A 15,278-nucleotide genomic window follows, 5' to 3' on the forward strand; every position below is an offset into this window, starting at 1 on the left:
CACTATTTATAATAGAGTGACATTATTTGTAAGAAAGTGACACTATTCAGAAAAAAGTGACACTTTAAAAGAGTGACACTATTCAGAAGGAAGTAATATCATTTGTAAGAAAGTGACACTATAAAAGAGTGACACTATTCAGAAGAATGTGACATTATTTGTAAGAAAGTTACACTATTCAGAAGAATGTAACATTATTTGTTAGAAAGTGACACTATTCAGAAGGAAGTAACATCATTTGTAAGAAAGTGACACTATTCAGAAGGAAGTAACATCATTTGTAAGAAAGTGACACTATTTATAAAAGAGTGACACTATTCAGAAGAAAGTGACATTATTTATAAAAGAGTGACACTATTCAGAATAAAGTGACATTATTTAGAAGAAAGTGACACTATTTATAAAAGAATGACACTATTCAGAAGAAAGTGACACATGACACTATTCAGAAGAAAGTGACATTATTTAGAAGAAAGTGACACTATTTATAAAAGAATGACACTATTCAGAAGAAAGTGACACTATTTATAAAAGAGTGACACTATTCAGAAGAAAGTGACACTATTTATAAAAGAGTGACACTATTCAGAAGAAAGTGACACTATTTATAAAAGAGTGACACTATTCAGAAGAAAGTGACATTATTTATAAAAGAGTGACACTATTCAGAATAAAGTGACATTATTTAGAAGAAAGTGACACTATTTATAAAAGAGTGACACTATTCAGAAGAAAGGGACATTATTTATAAAAGAGTGACACTATTCAGAAGAAAGTGACACTATTTATAAAAGAGTGACACTATTCAGAAGAAAGTGACACTGTTTATAAAAGAGTTACACTATTCAGAATAAAGTGACATTATTTAGAAGAAAGTGATACTGTTTATAAAAGAGTGACACTATTCAGAAGAAAGTGACACTATTTATAAAAGAGTGACACTATTCAGAAGAAAGTGACATTATTTATAAAAGAGTGACACTATTCAGAATAAAGTGACATTATGTAGAAGAAAGTGACACTATTTATAAAAGAGTGACACTATTCAGAAGAAAGTGACATTATTTATAAAAGAGTGACACTATTCAGAAGAAAGTGACACTATTTATAAAAGAGTGACACTATTCAGAAGAAAGTGACACTGTTTATAAAAGAGTTACACTATTCAGAATAAAGTGACATTATTTAGAAGAAAGTGATACTGTTTATAAAAGAGTGACACTATTCAGAAGAAAGTGACACTATTCCTACACCTTCCTTACACAACAATAAATATTACAACTCTTCATACATGCTACCAACTGAACAACTTAATTATATCTCTAAGAAACGAACCAGACTGAATGAAATTTGAGAAATAACGTTTTTCTTTATTAAAGAGTTTATTAACTTGACACACAAATCCACTGTACTCTGTTGTATACATCTGCGCATGCCTGAGCCATAAAGTTGAATATTATGATTACGTCATCAGGCGATTTCATTTGAGAACTATATATCTAACTGTTATAGACACAGTGTCTGTCCGGCGAAATCGGGTTTTTACCGTTTTACTCCTCATAAAATTCTGTGGCACTTGAATTTAACAATCCCAGCCACCAGGTGACTCTGATCTCGAAGTGTTTGTTTTAATATTGCTTGTCGCTTTACTTCTTTATTTCAAAACGTCATCCGCCTCTCTGGATCTGGACCCTCCAGACATTTTTCCAGTCTTCATATCCGCCATATTGAAACATAATATTTCAGAATTTATCAAATTCGCGAACTTAGCAAACAGATTATCGGGAGAGGAGCATAGGGGGTTATTAATGCCCCTGAACACTTCGTTTTGGAAAAGTTTTTTTGGTTTTTTTTAGAAACTAAATCCCTTTCATGGTTTTGTTGTTTGTTTGTTTTATTACAGAGAAACACACATTAGGAATGCAGAGATATATGGCGACCCAACAGCAGTAAAAGTAACCTATGAACCTGTGTTGGTCGGTTTCTTTGTTGTAAGCCGAAAGCTACACAGTAACATACGTGTTTCTATTTTTAGCGTTATATCCCCTCGGACTTGTCACTTGAGCCCCCGGTTATCACCACAACCAGCGTCCAACAACAGTGAACAAACAGGTTCTTTGTCTTAAGCTTAAACTAGCTCAGAGAGGTTTCAGTATATGACCCCATTTTTATTTCAGTTATGTCCTGTTTGAGTTCACTTTGTACAAAACCGGCAATGTTCTATTCTTAATCGCTTAATGTAAGAAGATCAAGTCTTGTTGTTGGTCTCTCAGTATAAAACTTCTGCATTGTTTATTAGCTACTTTATATAAAAACGATTTAGTAGTGACTGATCATTATGTTTCAATGGACATATGTTTCTCTGGCTCCAACTATTGTAGTTAATATACGTATGATATGCTTTATATTTCTCAGTTAGTAATTCAAATAGAATGGTGGTCTCTTGTATTTCTGCGTCGTAGCTAATCAGAACGAAGTATACATTAAATCAAATTTTTATTGGTTTATAAATATATACACAGTTAAGGTAGCCTATCTCTATTTCCAGAAAATTAAGACTTGGGGCAGCTAAAACATGTCAGTTATTCAGTGAATATGTCCCATAAAATGTCCGTATTGCTTACTTCGAAAGAAATCCGAAACTAATTAAAAACCATTCCTATTTGTAAAATACAGCTCTCCTATTGTTGTCTGCACTGACACAAAGGCTTAGGAGAAACGCCAACTGTTTACGTTCTAATTTACCGCAAATACGCATGCGTGAAGATAGTAGAAGAGACAGGTTTTGAATAAACAATATATCCCATTCTTATTTGTTAATATTATGTGCAGATGTCGTTCGCGCGTTAAGTGTTTAGTTTGCTTGTCGTAACTAAAATATAACCTTTGTTTCGCGTGGTGGGCAGAGGACAGACAGCCCACTGTGTATTTTTGTGCTTAATTCCAAACAAACAAAACCTTTATTTAGAGTTGGTTAAAACAGTGTTAGAAGTACATCAAAAAATATGTTTTAATGTCTTTTGCAGTCATTTTTGCAAAGTGGGTTTTATTTTATTATGTTTGCAAAAACGTCACATGCTGCAGAATGTATTTGACAAAGGCTGGGTGGGGTGATTGTTGGGTGAACATTCCACTTCAGCTGGTCTTACTTGATAGGGGCTGTTTTCAGAGCGTCGAACAGCCCTGCAGGATCGTTTTATTTCTCAGTCAGTTGAAGAACCTAACTGTAGAGGCTCGTGAAGAGTTGGTACGAGCAGTAACATAACAAAAAACTAATATTATTATAATACTTCGCTGTCGCCGAAATGAATGTTACATGTTACGTACGGTGTTTTAATATTGGTTAAAATAATCCGAGGCCTGGCATGGCCAGGTGGTTGAGGCACTCGACTCGTAATCCTATGGTCACGGGTTCGAATCCCCGTCACACCTAACATGCTCGTCCTTTGAGCTGTGGGAGCGTTATAATGTTACAGTCAGTCCCACTATTCTTGTTAAAATAGTAGCCCAAGAGTTGGCAGTGGGTTGTGGTGACTAGCCGCCTTCCCTCTAGTCTTAAACTGCTAAATTAGGGATGGATAGCGCAGATAGCTCTCGTGTAGCTTTGCGCGAAATTCAAAACAAACCAAATAAAAAACAATCCGAAATTGTCCACAAATTGTAATTGCTTACATAATCAATGGTCGTACAGCCCTCATGCTAATGGCTATTTTTCCCTCCACTTTCAGATTATATTACAATGGTTTGAAAGTTAGATTATCACAAGATTATAAACATTATGGCTTAACCTACAACTTGGTTAATTGGGAAATCAGTTAAATACTATAGTTTTAAGGTTTAGAAACTAGTTGTCTAGATGTGTTTAATATAACAAATAGGCAACGACAAACCATCTGGTCTTGAAAGATCGTTTTAACACCTCTACCCTTGAGGAAAAGTAAAAATTTAAACACGCCCTTTATTTTTCATCAAACCTTTGATTCCTCTCTTATATTATTGTAACGTTCCGGCTACTGGAAAGGAATGTAATGACAATCACTCCACCTATTTGGAAAAAAAAAACTATCTTGTCTCGTGCCTATCCTGTGTTTTCCTAATCGTAAACTTGTGACCTTTTCCTATCATCGTAGAATAATTTTTGTAGAAGAAATCAGATATCTTTATCCTTTTAGATTATCCGAATATTACTGTCAACTACAATAAGAACGCCCCTTGGCCATTTTTTTTTCTCATTTTATAAGATAACCCTTTCATCTCTGGACTTATCCTATTAGCCCTCCCCCTGGACCCTTTTCAGTAAGAAAATACCATTTATTAAAGAAGGGGGGCCAAAAGTCCAGTACTGTAGTTGTATTGCAAGTGAGGTAAGTGTGGCCAGAGACCTAATACAAGTCTATGGTATAGCAATACCATTCTTAGGTAGGGCACGAATTAACTTGCTATTACATTCAGTTGTAAGGACGTAAAGCAATCAACCAAAGGAGAGCGGAGCGAGGAAAAGGGGGGGGGGAGGTCCTCGACCTCTACAGTGGGGTAAACTGTCTGACATAAACGAGGACGAACACGTGCGAAGGGAGGGGTGAAGAGAGGTCGTCTGCGTAGAAATTCAAAATGGAGGAATGGTGAAAACATCCAAATCTTAATTTAAAAGCAACGCTATTTTCTTAGGAACTACGCTTAGGATCACTGTTTCTTTACGTAAAGAACCCACGTGCACTATATTATCTTTCATCAAGATATTATGAATGTTTAAAAGAAATATGTACTACTTGCATCATCAGAAGTAAGATTCATTACGATACAGAAAGAACTTTCGGTCTTACCCTTAGTGAAAAGAAATCTTTAATAAAATTATTAAACAGTTGGTTAACAATAACAAATATTAGATTAGGCCCAGTGTCATAATATTATTCACACATCAAGATCAACTCATATGGCGAGTTAAAAAGGGACCTACCTCTTTTCCCATTGATATTACCTACCTGATAGTTATCATAAAGTAATTTATTAAAGTAAAACGATATAGTTGATGTTTGGATTCGATATTCGTACAGAACTGTACGTTACGTTACTTTTTGAATAATAAAGCTGTAAATGTGTAAACTTGGGTTTAAGCAACTTGTTTGTTCGGTTTAGTTTGAAATACTTGTCAGTGGAGAATATAAATCCTGGTTAGCTATTGTACTGTTTATTACCCATAGTAATTTAAAGCTGTGAGAGAATATTAGTTATAACAGTTATTTATCAGTTCTATTCTCACTGTCAAGGATGACGCGCTGCTCTGATTGGCTAGCTAGTGTGACGCGCGTTGTGGACGAGTTTATTCGTCTGGCTCGTGTTTTAGAAGCACCACTCATTGTAATGCCTGTACCGTGAACAAGGCTTTCTGGAACAGATATATATATATATATATACATCTACTCAGTTCAAACAGCTTGCGAATCTATATATGCAGTAAGCAGTTTTAACGGTTACGAATCTTGACCACAATGGATAAGATATTTGGCTCTCTTAAAGGGTTATTTAAAATCCAGGCGGTTGTTATTGATAATAATGTGTTTCGTCTCCATTACAAAGCCACAGTGGTCATTCTCTTGGCCTTTAGTTTGCTTGTGACTTCTCGACAGTACATTGGTGACCCCATCGACTGTATCTCACGAGATGATATACCGACAAGGGTGTTAGACACCTTTTGTTGGATCCACACCACCTTCAGTGTAGAAGGTGCTTGGCATAAGAAGGTTGGTGTGGAAATCCCGTATCCAGGGGTGGATAAGTATACACCAGGTGAGGATAGGATATATCATGCTTATTACCAGTGGGTCTGTTTCGTATTGTTCTTCCAGGCCCTTATGTTTTACTTTCCACGTTACTTGTGGAAAGGATGGGAGAAAGGCCGTATTCGAGCACTGATAATGGAACTAAACAGCCCGACCTTGACACCCGACAAGAAGCAAGAAAAAAGAGGTGTCTTAATGGAATACCTAATGGACAACATTCATAACCACAACTTCTACGTCACTGCGTATTTTTTCTGTGAGGCTTTGAACTTTGTAAACGTGGTAGGACAAATGTATCTAATGGACTCATTCCTGGGTGGTCATTTCTCTAAGTATGGCTCCAAGGTGATGCAGTTCACCGAGTGGGACTGGACCCTCCGATACGACCCCATGATCAGAGTTTTTCCTCGTTTAACCAAGTGTACCTTTCATAAATACGGTTCTTCAGGTGATGTCCAGCGTCACGACGCCATGTGCATTCTGCCCATCAACATAATAAACGAAAAGATCTACGTCTTCTTATGGATCTGGTTCGTCACTTTGGCTGTAGCTTCTGGAATTGTACTGATATATAGAATGGTCATCGTTTTCTGGCCTCGATCTCGCCTTCTAATCCTAAGATATCGCGCTCGTTTGACCAATGCAGATTACCTGGAAATGGTCGTAAAAAGGTGTCACCTAGGTGACTGGTTTCTTTTGGATCTCCTCTGCAAGAATGTAGACAGTTTGAACTACAGAGATCTGATTGCCGACTTTGCTCGGAAGCTGGAAGGCAAAGGTGCAGAAAGTATTGCCTAATTCTAATAAGGAAACAGCCTGTACTGTTATGATTCTATTAGATACATAATGGCTTCTAGGTAACGAATATTTCACTTTTTTTTTTTTTAATTTGTAATAAAGTAATCAAAAAATAGAATAACTGAAAAAACACATAAAATATTCATTAAAAAGAAATGTTAAATGAAAGAATCGTCAAGTCGATGTGAAGTTGGATTAGACCAATCATTTAAATAACTGAAAAATTCTCATTAAATCCAAGTTGAAAACCTATCCTATATGTTAGTAGTTGTTTTGTTATTGTGTGTCTCAGGTTAAGAAAAAAAAAGGCTTGATTGTTCTTATGTGAAAGGCAAAGTAACACGAACACTGTTTGGTAAATTTTGCATACCTTGTGTGTCGAACAAAAATATTTGTTTTTATTATTATTTTGTCACTTCACTTAGCGTAGAATATTTGGATACTTGTTTAATAATTTTAGCGTGTTTTTTGTGTGTTTGGATCGTGTGGATAACAATTTTATACGTGGATAACCTATGTTTTCTGTTATTCAAGTACAAGATCCAGGTTATAGATACTCACCACGAACATTTACTATTATACAGAAAATATTTACCGTATTATCAGACCTGTGTACTCTTCACAGATTAGATTCTAAATGCCTAACTTGCGATATACATTTTTAGCATTATCACAAATGTATCTAACTCTACATTAATGTCTTCGACTCTACAAACAATCGTGTAAAAAAGTTTGTTGTTTTTTTTCTTTACTGGTCTGACCAAATTATTTTTGAAACAGTCGCCACAGATCTGAACAGTGACCCCCTCGTCTCTTTGTGTGTGTGTGTGTAAGTGATTTCTTCTCGGCTTTTCTTTTTAACGAATATTGTGGTCCGTGGCTTACCCATCTTATCTATTTCGGAAAATACACGTTGTTGGATGTACAATGGTTGAGGTTTGTATAAATATGCTGAGTTTTAATAAGTGTGATGAACAGAGTTGCTTGTGTTTTTTTGTCTATAACTTTCCGAAACTCCTTGATTAGACACAAAATGGCTCTCAGTGTTCCATGGAACAAAAAACAATATTTCTTTTTTTAACGTATAGGTGTATAAGAATCCAGGTTTAAATTTTCTAAGTGACCAGTTATAAACGTCTTGGTTGAAAACGATTGCGATGTTTTTTTATAGTCCTGAAGTTAAAGATAACAGTACACGTGGTAAAAGGCTTCCATGGATGCTCTATGTTCTAATAATGCTTTGATTAGGATAGGGGATCCCGAAAAAGTTTCTAAGAAGTCCTCCCAGAACATTCCACATCACGACTGATAACCTCCCCTCATTTACCCGGAACTTTATTGCGGCCCCTAGTTTGGAAAACCTTGGATTAGGAAATATATATATATATATATATATATGTTCTAATAATTTGGCGTTGAATATAATTACAGAATTTTTTATACAGACAAAAACAAATACGTATTTGTGAAAGTTACCCGTTGAATGTGTACTATGTATACTTGCATTTGATTGGTTGATCTAAAATAATACATTAATATCGGTTCCAGTTAAATATAGTTTAAGCTTTTAAATTTAGTAAGAACCATATCATACATGTGATTTTTTTCCTACGTAATGTTTAGTTTTTTCCATGTCTTCTTGTGACTTTAGGAGAACCACCCATTCAAAATAACAGTATAAAAATGAGATCGTCCTGTTTAAGAATAGGAATTTTGTTTACTAAGTTTGAGAATAGTTTGGGAGGGGGTATAAATGGATTTTTCTTCTTTTGGAGAACTTTAACCACACAAAACGAAAAGTTGTGTCGATGTTCGTCCGCGTTGTGGACGAAATGTGAAAGGCATTTTAGTTCGTTTCAGTCGAAGATGTTATTCTCGAAAACAAAGAAAGATAATACTATATTAATTCTCAGTGGTTTTGTGATCGAAAATGTGATGTTACCATAGTAAACAAAAACTGTTATGTTCGAAAGAGAGCGAGAAAGGTGCAATCAGAGTTGGCTACGTGGATGCTCACGATACAAGGTTCAACAACCACAGACCTAACGGTTTGTACTGAGTCGCACTATGGAACAGATGTGTATTGATAAGTGGACGTGAGATTTTTATTTTTGTATTCCAAAATTAAAAGCGTGGATACGATATTCTTAAAGCTTGTTATAGAAACTTGAAACTCTTTACAGCAATAATGCAGTGTAAGATACACTGGACACGCCCCTGGTAGTTTACTAGTAAAACTGAAGACTTAATTACTCTAATTATGGAGTTTCGATATCACGGTGTCCAGAACACCTCATAGCCAGTTGTGTAGCTTTGAGATTTATAACATATAAGCAAACACTGGACATTTTTAATAAATGTGTTTTCCAAAGTTTGGACGGATGGTTGTATTTTGATAAATTAGATAAAACTTTCCTCTTAAAAAAAACACACATTTATTTCATTCCACTTATTAAGTGTTCTCTGTACAACACAAGAAAGGTTTTGACACTTTTTTGATGCAGAAAATTCCATATTTCAATGACACTTTTCTAATCGACAAAAAAGAAGTGCCTGAAGTGCTTATTGCTCAATTAAATGTAACATAACCAAAGCTGAGGATGGTCTCAATAAAACTACTTCGGAAAGAGTCATTGAAGTTGAAACACAAGCCAAACAAAGCGGGTCACGTGAGATGACATTTGTGGTATTTTTATATCGCTAAGGGACCAAAGCCCTGTGATATGATTCGAAGTGGTGAAACTTTTAAATTTCTACGTTTTGCTCAAGCTTAGACTAAACGTCTTTGGAACCTAACAACACCATCTGTACAAGCATTTGTATTTTTACGTATGGCTACTCTAGTTATCGGTGGTATTTTCACCTGTTTTTCTTGTTCCGTGGTATTAATATAAGATATATTTGTATACGTATATATATTTTATACATAACGTGTGTTAAATGAAATACCTACCCTAAAAATTCATGGTTTGTAGCATTGGGACTAGTTCTTTTTCGCATATAAAGTGTATTCATTGAAGTATCTATTCTAAAAATTCAAATTTTTTTTATCAGCGTGATTTTTTACACATTTATTGCCATATTTTGTATGTTGTAGTTTTAGCGAAATTGTTTTGTTTTTAAAAAAGAAATGGTTTTGATATAAAAAAGTAAATGTGGTTTAGGTAAGGTAATTTTGTTTTTGTACGCTTGGGTTTTTAAATAAACAAATACCGATTCAGTTTGTGTCATATTTGTATTCTTTCTTGACATCAAGTTTAGCAGAACAGATCGGCCAGTTCGAGTGAAAATCATAACAGGAAATACTCTAGTGATGTATGATCATGTGAAAGAACAAGAACAGATGTATGTATTCTGTACTTCGGAGTAAACCTAATGAGATAAACTACTGGATTACTTTTAATGGAGTCTAACACGGATAAGGTTGATAGTTTGCGATTAGAAACGATATTGTTCGTAATGATTTGTGAGTTGCTTCTATTCACACGTACTCTCCACTTACACTATCGTAGAGGCATTTGCTTCAAAAGTTAAGAAACAAAATCACATAAGAACTGTGGACTAGTGTCTTTATAACTAGTGTCAACAAGGCTTTGTTTTGTTACTCATAGGTTTGGACTAGACACTCCACAGTTACTATATCCAAAATAAGCCAGGTGATTAGAGAGCGCTCGACTCGTAATCTGTAGGCAGCGGGTTCGAATCCCCGACACACCAAATACGATTGCCCTTTCAGCCGTGGGGTTGTTATAATGTTACGGTCAATCGCACTATTTGTTGGTAAGAGTAGTCCAAGAGCTGGCGGTGAGTGATGATGACTAGCTGCCTTTCCTCTAGCCTTACACTGCTAAATTAGGGACGGCTAGCGCAGATAACCCTTGTGTAGCTTTGCGCGAAATTAAAAAAATATATATATTTATTGAAAGTTTAAAAGAAATCACAAAGTTCAGGACTAATGTCTTTATAACGAGTATCAACAGGGTATTGCATTGTTAGTCTTAGGTTTGTGTTTCGTCAAATAACGTCTTTGCACAGCCGTTCCAAGTTGACAGCTGTCACCTCCATTTCCCTAACAGTTTATTTGTCAAGTATAAACTCTGATATCAGTCCTAATTCTATATATCCAAGGAAGATGTCTTCAGCGTAAGGTCTTAACAATACCAAACAAACCTCTCTATGGTGTAATAAAATCTTAAAGTTCACACACACACAAATTGTTATAGAGTGGGGGACGAATTACGTAGTGAACGTCTCAACCAATCAACGTTGATCTCGTAATTGTTTTGTTTTTTTGTTTGTTTTTTATTCGCTGAAGTTTTCTTTAAATAATGAAACGGCAGCCTTCCTATTTGCAGTTTGGTGTCCCCGATACAAAGTACAGAATGAAATACACAGCACTTTTTTTATAATTAAAATGAAATCCGTGTATAATACAGAAGGTGAAATGTTAATGGAACACGAGCTAACACCAACAACCGTACAGCGGACAAGCCGTATTGAGGCCTGTCGGTTAGGGCACTTGACTCGCAATCCGCGGGTCGCGAGTATCCAATTCCTTCCCGAACATCATCGCATTTTTAGCCATAGGGGCGTTTTAACGTGGCGAGCAGTCTCACCATTTGTTGGTGAAAGAGAGACCCACCCCAGAGTTGGTGGTGGATGTTGTTGAATAGCTGCTTTCCCTTTAGCCCGTCACTTCAAAATTAAGGACGGCTAACGCAAGTAGCTCTGTGCGAAATTAAACGAACAACTTAGGGCAAAATTAAACGGGCTCAACATGGTCAGGTGGTTAGGGCGATCGACTTACAGTCTTGAGAGTCGCGGGTTCTAATCTCCGTCACATCAAACATGCTCGCCCTAATGCTCGGTTATAATGGCACACTCAATCCCACTATTCGTTGGTAAAACACTAGCCCAAGGGTTGTCGGTGGGTGGTGATGACTAGCTGCCTTCCCTCTAGTCTTACACTCCTAAATTAGGGACGGCTAGCGCAGATAGTCCTGGTGTAGCTTTGTGTGAAATTCAAAAACAAGCATGCAAAACTAAACATTGCGTGGTAATGGCTAATTAAATATACTCTTCTTAACTTAATCATAGTGTTTTAAATACCACGCAGCTATTTTACGACTTAATAAGAAGAAAAACAGATCATATCAAAGTTGATAGGTGTGTTTATCACGCCCAATATAAACAGATAGTTTCATTTGTTTAATATGAACAGGTTTTCATTATGTTTATTACACATACATCTGTGGTTTGATTAAGACTTTTATTTAACACAAACGGATTCCTAACGTTTCATCTATTTAATATGTTATTTCGTAACGAATGGAATCTTCATTGCGACAACGTAATTTCGTAGCCCACGTGGTTATGTAACTATAACGTACACGATTGCACTTGGTGTTTTTACAGTATTAAAGAGAAAATAGTGTTGAAACGTGAAAGATGAAACCAACAGTGTCAGCCTTGTCGATAAAGGGTTTCAACGTCATCGTTTGTTTATGAACCCGAAGTTTCAGTGTAAATAAACCTGTAATGTTCAGCCACGAGATGTTTTCAATAATCGATATTTGATCTAACGATCGACCTCCGGGACGTTTTGTACCTTTTTTTTTTTTTTTTCAACTACAAGATGCTCACGGGAAGAGTAATCAAACACAGACAACAACGAGGTAAAGATGGGTTAGAGAGAAGAAAGTTTCGGGAGTTCAGGGGGTCGCAGGATTCTCAGTAAGCTCATCCAACACTTTGCTGACCGTTTAAAGTTACACATTTGGCTGGAGCGGTTGAAATGGACTATCGTTTCATAAACTCATGCCCGACATGGCTAGGTGGGTTAAGACGTTCGACTCGTAATCTGAGGGTCGCGGGTTGGAATTCCGGTCGCACCAAACATGTTTGCCCTTTCAGCCATAATGGCGTTATAATGTTACAGTCAATCCCACTATTCGTTGGTAGAAGAGTAGCCTAAGAGTTGACGGTGGGTGATGAAGACTAGCTACCTTCCTTCTGGTTTTACACTGCTAAACTAGGGACGGCTAGCGCAGATAGCCCTCGTGTGGCTTTGCGCGAAATTAAAAAACAAACAAAACACAAAACATAACCTCATTCTCGGTCATGGAGACCATGTGACAAATGTCTCGTAAGTGAAAGTCTAGACGAAACTGTTCAACAAGTTTGTTTGTTATTACACATATCTCTTACAATGTGTTCTTTGGTCACAACCTGCGTGTGATCGAAGCTATAAAAGCGATCGCGTGAAGCACTTATGCTCAACCAATCAGTTAATCCTTCTGTATTCCTCTACGACAAAGAAATATTTCAAATGCTGCTTAGTGTCTTTCGCCATAACTCTTAGCACATAAATTTTAGCACATTAAACTCTGACGTCATGAAAGTACACGTGCGCCCGAAATTGTCATATCATCAGGTTGTTACTGTGTGTACGTATCGAAACATTCTTTACTTAAATTAATAACACTAAAAATCGTTAACCCGATGTTAGTGTAACTGACTCAATGATCCACGTTTTCACTTCAGATAATGATGGTGAAAGAAGGTGGTGGCGCTGATGTCGTGTTGAGCGATATTATTTATGTCTGTAATGGTTCAGTCTATTTTTTTCTTACATATTGTTTTTTGGCTAATGAATTCATTAAGCTGAGGGGAAGTAATACCCACAAAATATCCATTTCACTCGGCTGGATAAAATGTGTCAATGACTTTATTGGATATCCATGTGAAAACCTGTCTTCCTTTGCTATTTCCTAAAATGATTTATAGTATACGTTGTACATATTTTTAAAAGGTAAAACATGAACAGGGAAAGGAAAAGTCTTCTATAAGGAGAAGGGGGCAAAGTAATGTGAAATTATGAATTGAATGAAATATATATATATCTGTGTATGTATGTTGAATGAATAACGAACGAATTATGTTTATTTCCCGGGGGGAACGTGTGCCCTCTCTTGACTCACCCTCGCTGCGAATGTCCATGGACATGTACTACGAAACGGGCACAAAAGAGGACTATCCCTCTACCATCTTGAAGATGAAACGACATATTTGGGGGGGTAATTTTACCTCTCTTATGAAAATCGAACGAAAAATTTGGTTGTGGCGCTATCTGAGCGTTTGTTTAATTTTAATTTAATGTGGCTTCAACAGGGGCAAACTCAACGTGAAGTAATAGTTCATAGAAGAAATGGATGTTTCTGAGTAAGGAACTGATGGCGCCGGCGCCGTCTTTGCATAAGATGGCCTGGCGCGTTAAGGCGTGCGCTTCGTAATCTGAGGGTCGCGGGTTCGCGCCCGAGTCGCGCCAAACATGCTCGCCCTCCCAGCCGTGGGGGGCGTTATAATGTTACGGTCAATCCCACTATTCGTTGGTAAAAGAGTAGCCCAAGAGTTGGCGGTGGGTGGTGATGACTAGCTGCCTTCCCTCTAGTCTTACACTGCTAAATTAGGGACGGCTAGCACAGATAGCCCTCGAGTAGCTTTGTGCGAAATTCCAAAACAAACAAACAAATCTTTGCATAAGACGAAATTGACGACCTGCAGTCGTTGGACGATCCGTCAGTTTGGTTTTATTTATATTTCACAGAAAATAATTGTGAACATCTACTCATCTGGGAAAGATTTCAAGTAACTGCACTTACACCTCCGGTTTCGTGGTAAATAGAAATAAAAGTTATTTATGTCTTTGCCTACGTACGCTTATTAAACGTATAAGCTGCTGTTCCATTCGTTGTTTATATGTTTTCAAGAAATACAAGCCGTTTTGTGGCGCAAAGATACGCAACTGGTTAGCACAACGAATCGAGTTCCAGATTTTAGTTTTGTAAATCCGTTAATTTACGACGGAATAACACAAGGGAAATTTACTTGTGATACTACGTTTATGTGAATACGCAAAAATATTTTACGTCAAATTACAATCCGATTTTCAGTTTATTTGTTTCTGCTGTTTACAAGGCTTTGAGTATTGTTTGTTTATGAATTTCGCGCAAAGATACACGAGGGCTATCTGCGCTAGTTGTCCCTAATTTAGCAGTGTAAAACTAGAGGGAAGGCAGCTAGTCATCACCACCCACCGCCAACTCTTGGGTTACTCTTTTACCAACCGAATAATGGGATTGAACCGTCACATAATAATGCCCCCACGGCTGAAAGGGTGAGAATGGTTGATGGGACGAGAATTCGAACCCGCGACTCTCGAATCTCTAAGTGTTGTAAGAAACACTTATATGTTTGTGTGCACTTGTATTCATATAATTTGGCAAAAATAAACGTCTCCGAAGTAGCGTTAATAGTTCAGATTTAGACTTATATCTTCAGGATCCGGAAAATTATATATATATATATATCAAATTGACAATTTGAGTACCTTCATCATTAAATAATAATACCATAGCAACAGTAACTATAGGCCTTTTCCCATATATGCACGAATACTGTAACTTTTTTAGTATTGTTAGCTCATACATCAACAATATAATAGCAACAATAACGATCAGCCTTGCCTTACATATATACAAATAATGTCGTACCTTTACCAATGTCGTCAGCTCCTCCACGTATTGTTTCATTAATAAAAAACGAACTGCATTTCTACGCATTGCTATTAAGTATGAATTAGAGTGAGAGCGTTTCGACAGGTTTTGTGAGGTTAAGCACCTCACTTCTACAGGTTATTGT

At 36.6% G+C, this 15,278-nt stretch overlaps 2 protein-coding genes across 2 annotated transcripts in view; both read left to right on the plus strand.

The window, feature by feature from the left end:
- LOC143243809 (uncharacterized) overlaps positions 1–9,880 on the plus strand; it is a 90,917-nt gene extending 81,037 nt beyond the window's left edge. Inside the window, exon 8 of the mRNA XM_076487482.1 lies at positions 9,835–9,880. Coding sequence (XP_076343597.1) covers positions 9,835–9,865 — 31 coding nt within the window. The 3' untranslated portion in view covers positions 9,866–9,880. The remainder of the gene's footprint in view (positions 1–9,834) is intronic.
- LOC143243807 (innexin inx2-like) lies at positions 5,328–9,798 on the plus strand. Its single transcript, XM_076487477.1, has one exon. It carries the CDS (start codon positions 5,490–5,492, stop codon positions 6,576–6,578), a length of 1,089 nt encoding a protein of 362 aa, XP_076343592.1. The 5' UTR covers positions 5,328–5,489; the 3' UTR covers positions 6,579–9,798.
- Positions 9,881–15,278: the final 5,398 nt, after the last annotated feature.

The sequence above is a fragment of the Tachypleus tridentatus genome, chromosome 2 (assembly GCF_004210375.1).
Source record: "Tachypleus tridentatus isolate NWPU-2018 chromosome 2, ASM421037v1, whole genome shotgun sequence".
In the NCBI taxonomy this organism is placed as follows: domain Eukaryota; kingdom Metazoa; phylum Arthropoda; class Merostomata; order Xiphosura; family Limulidae; genus Tachypleus; species Tachypleus tridentatus.

Excerpts from the sequence above, each read along its gene's own strand:
- LOC143243807 (XM_076487477.1), top strand. The coding sequence starts at position 5,490 with ATGGATAAGATATTTGGCTCTCTTAAAGGGTTATTTAAAATCCAGGCG.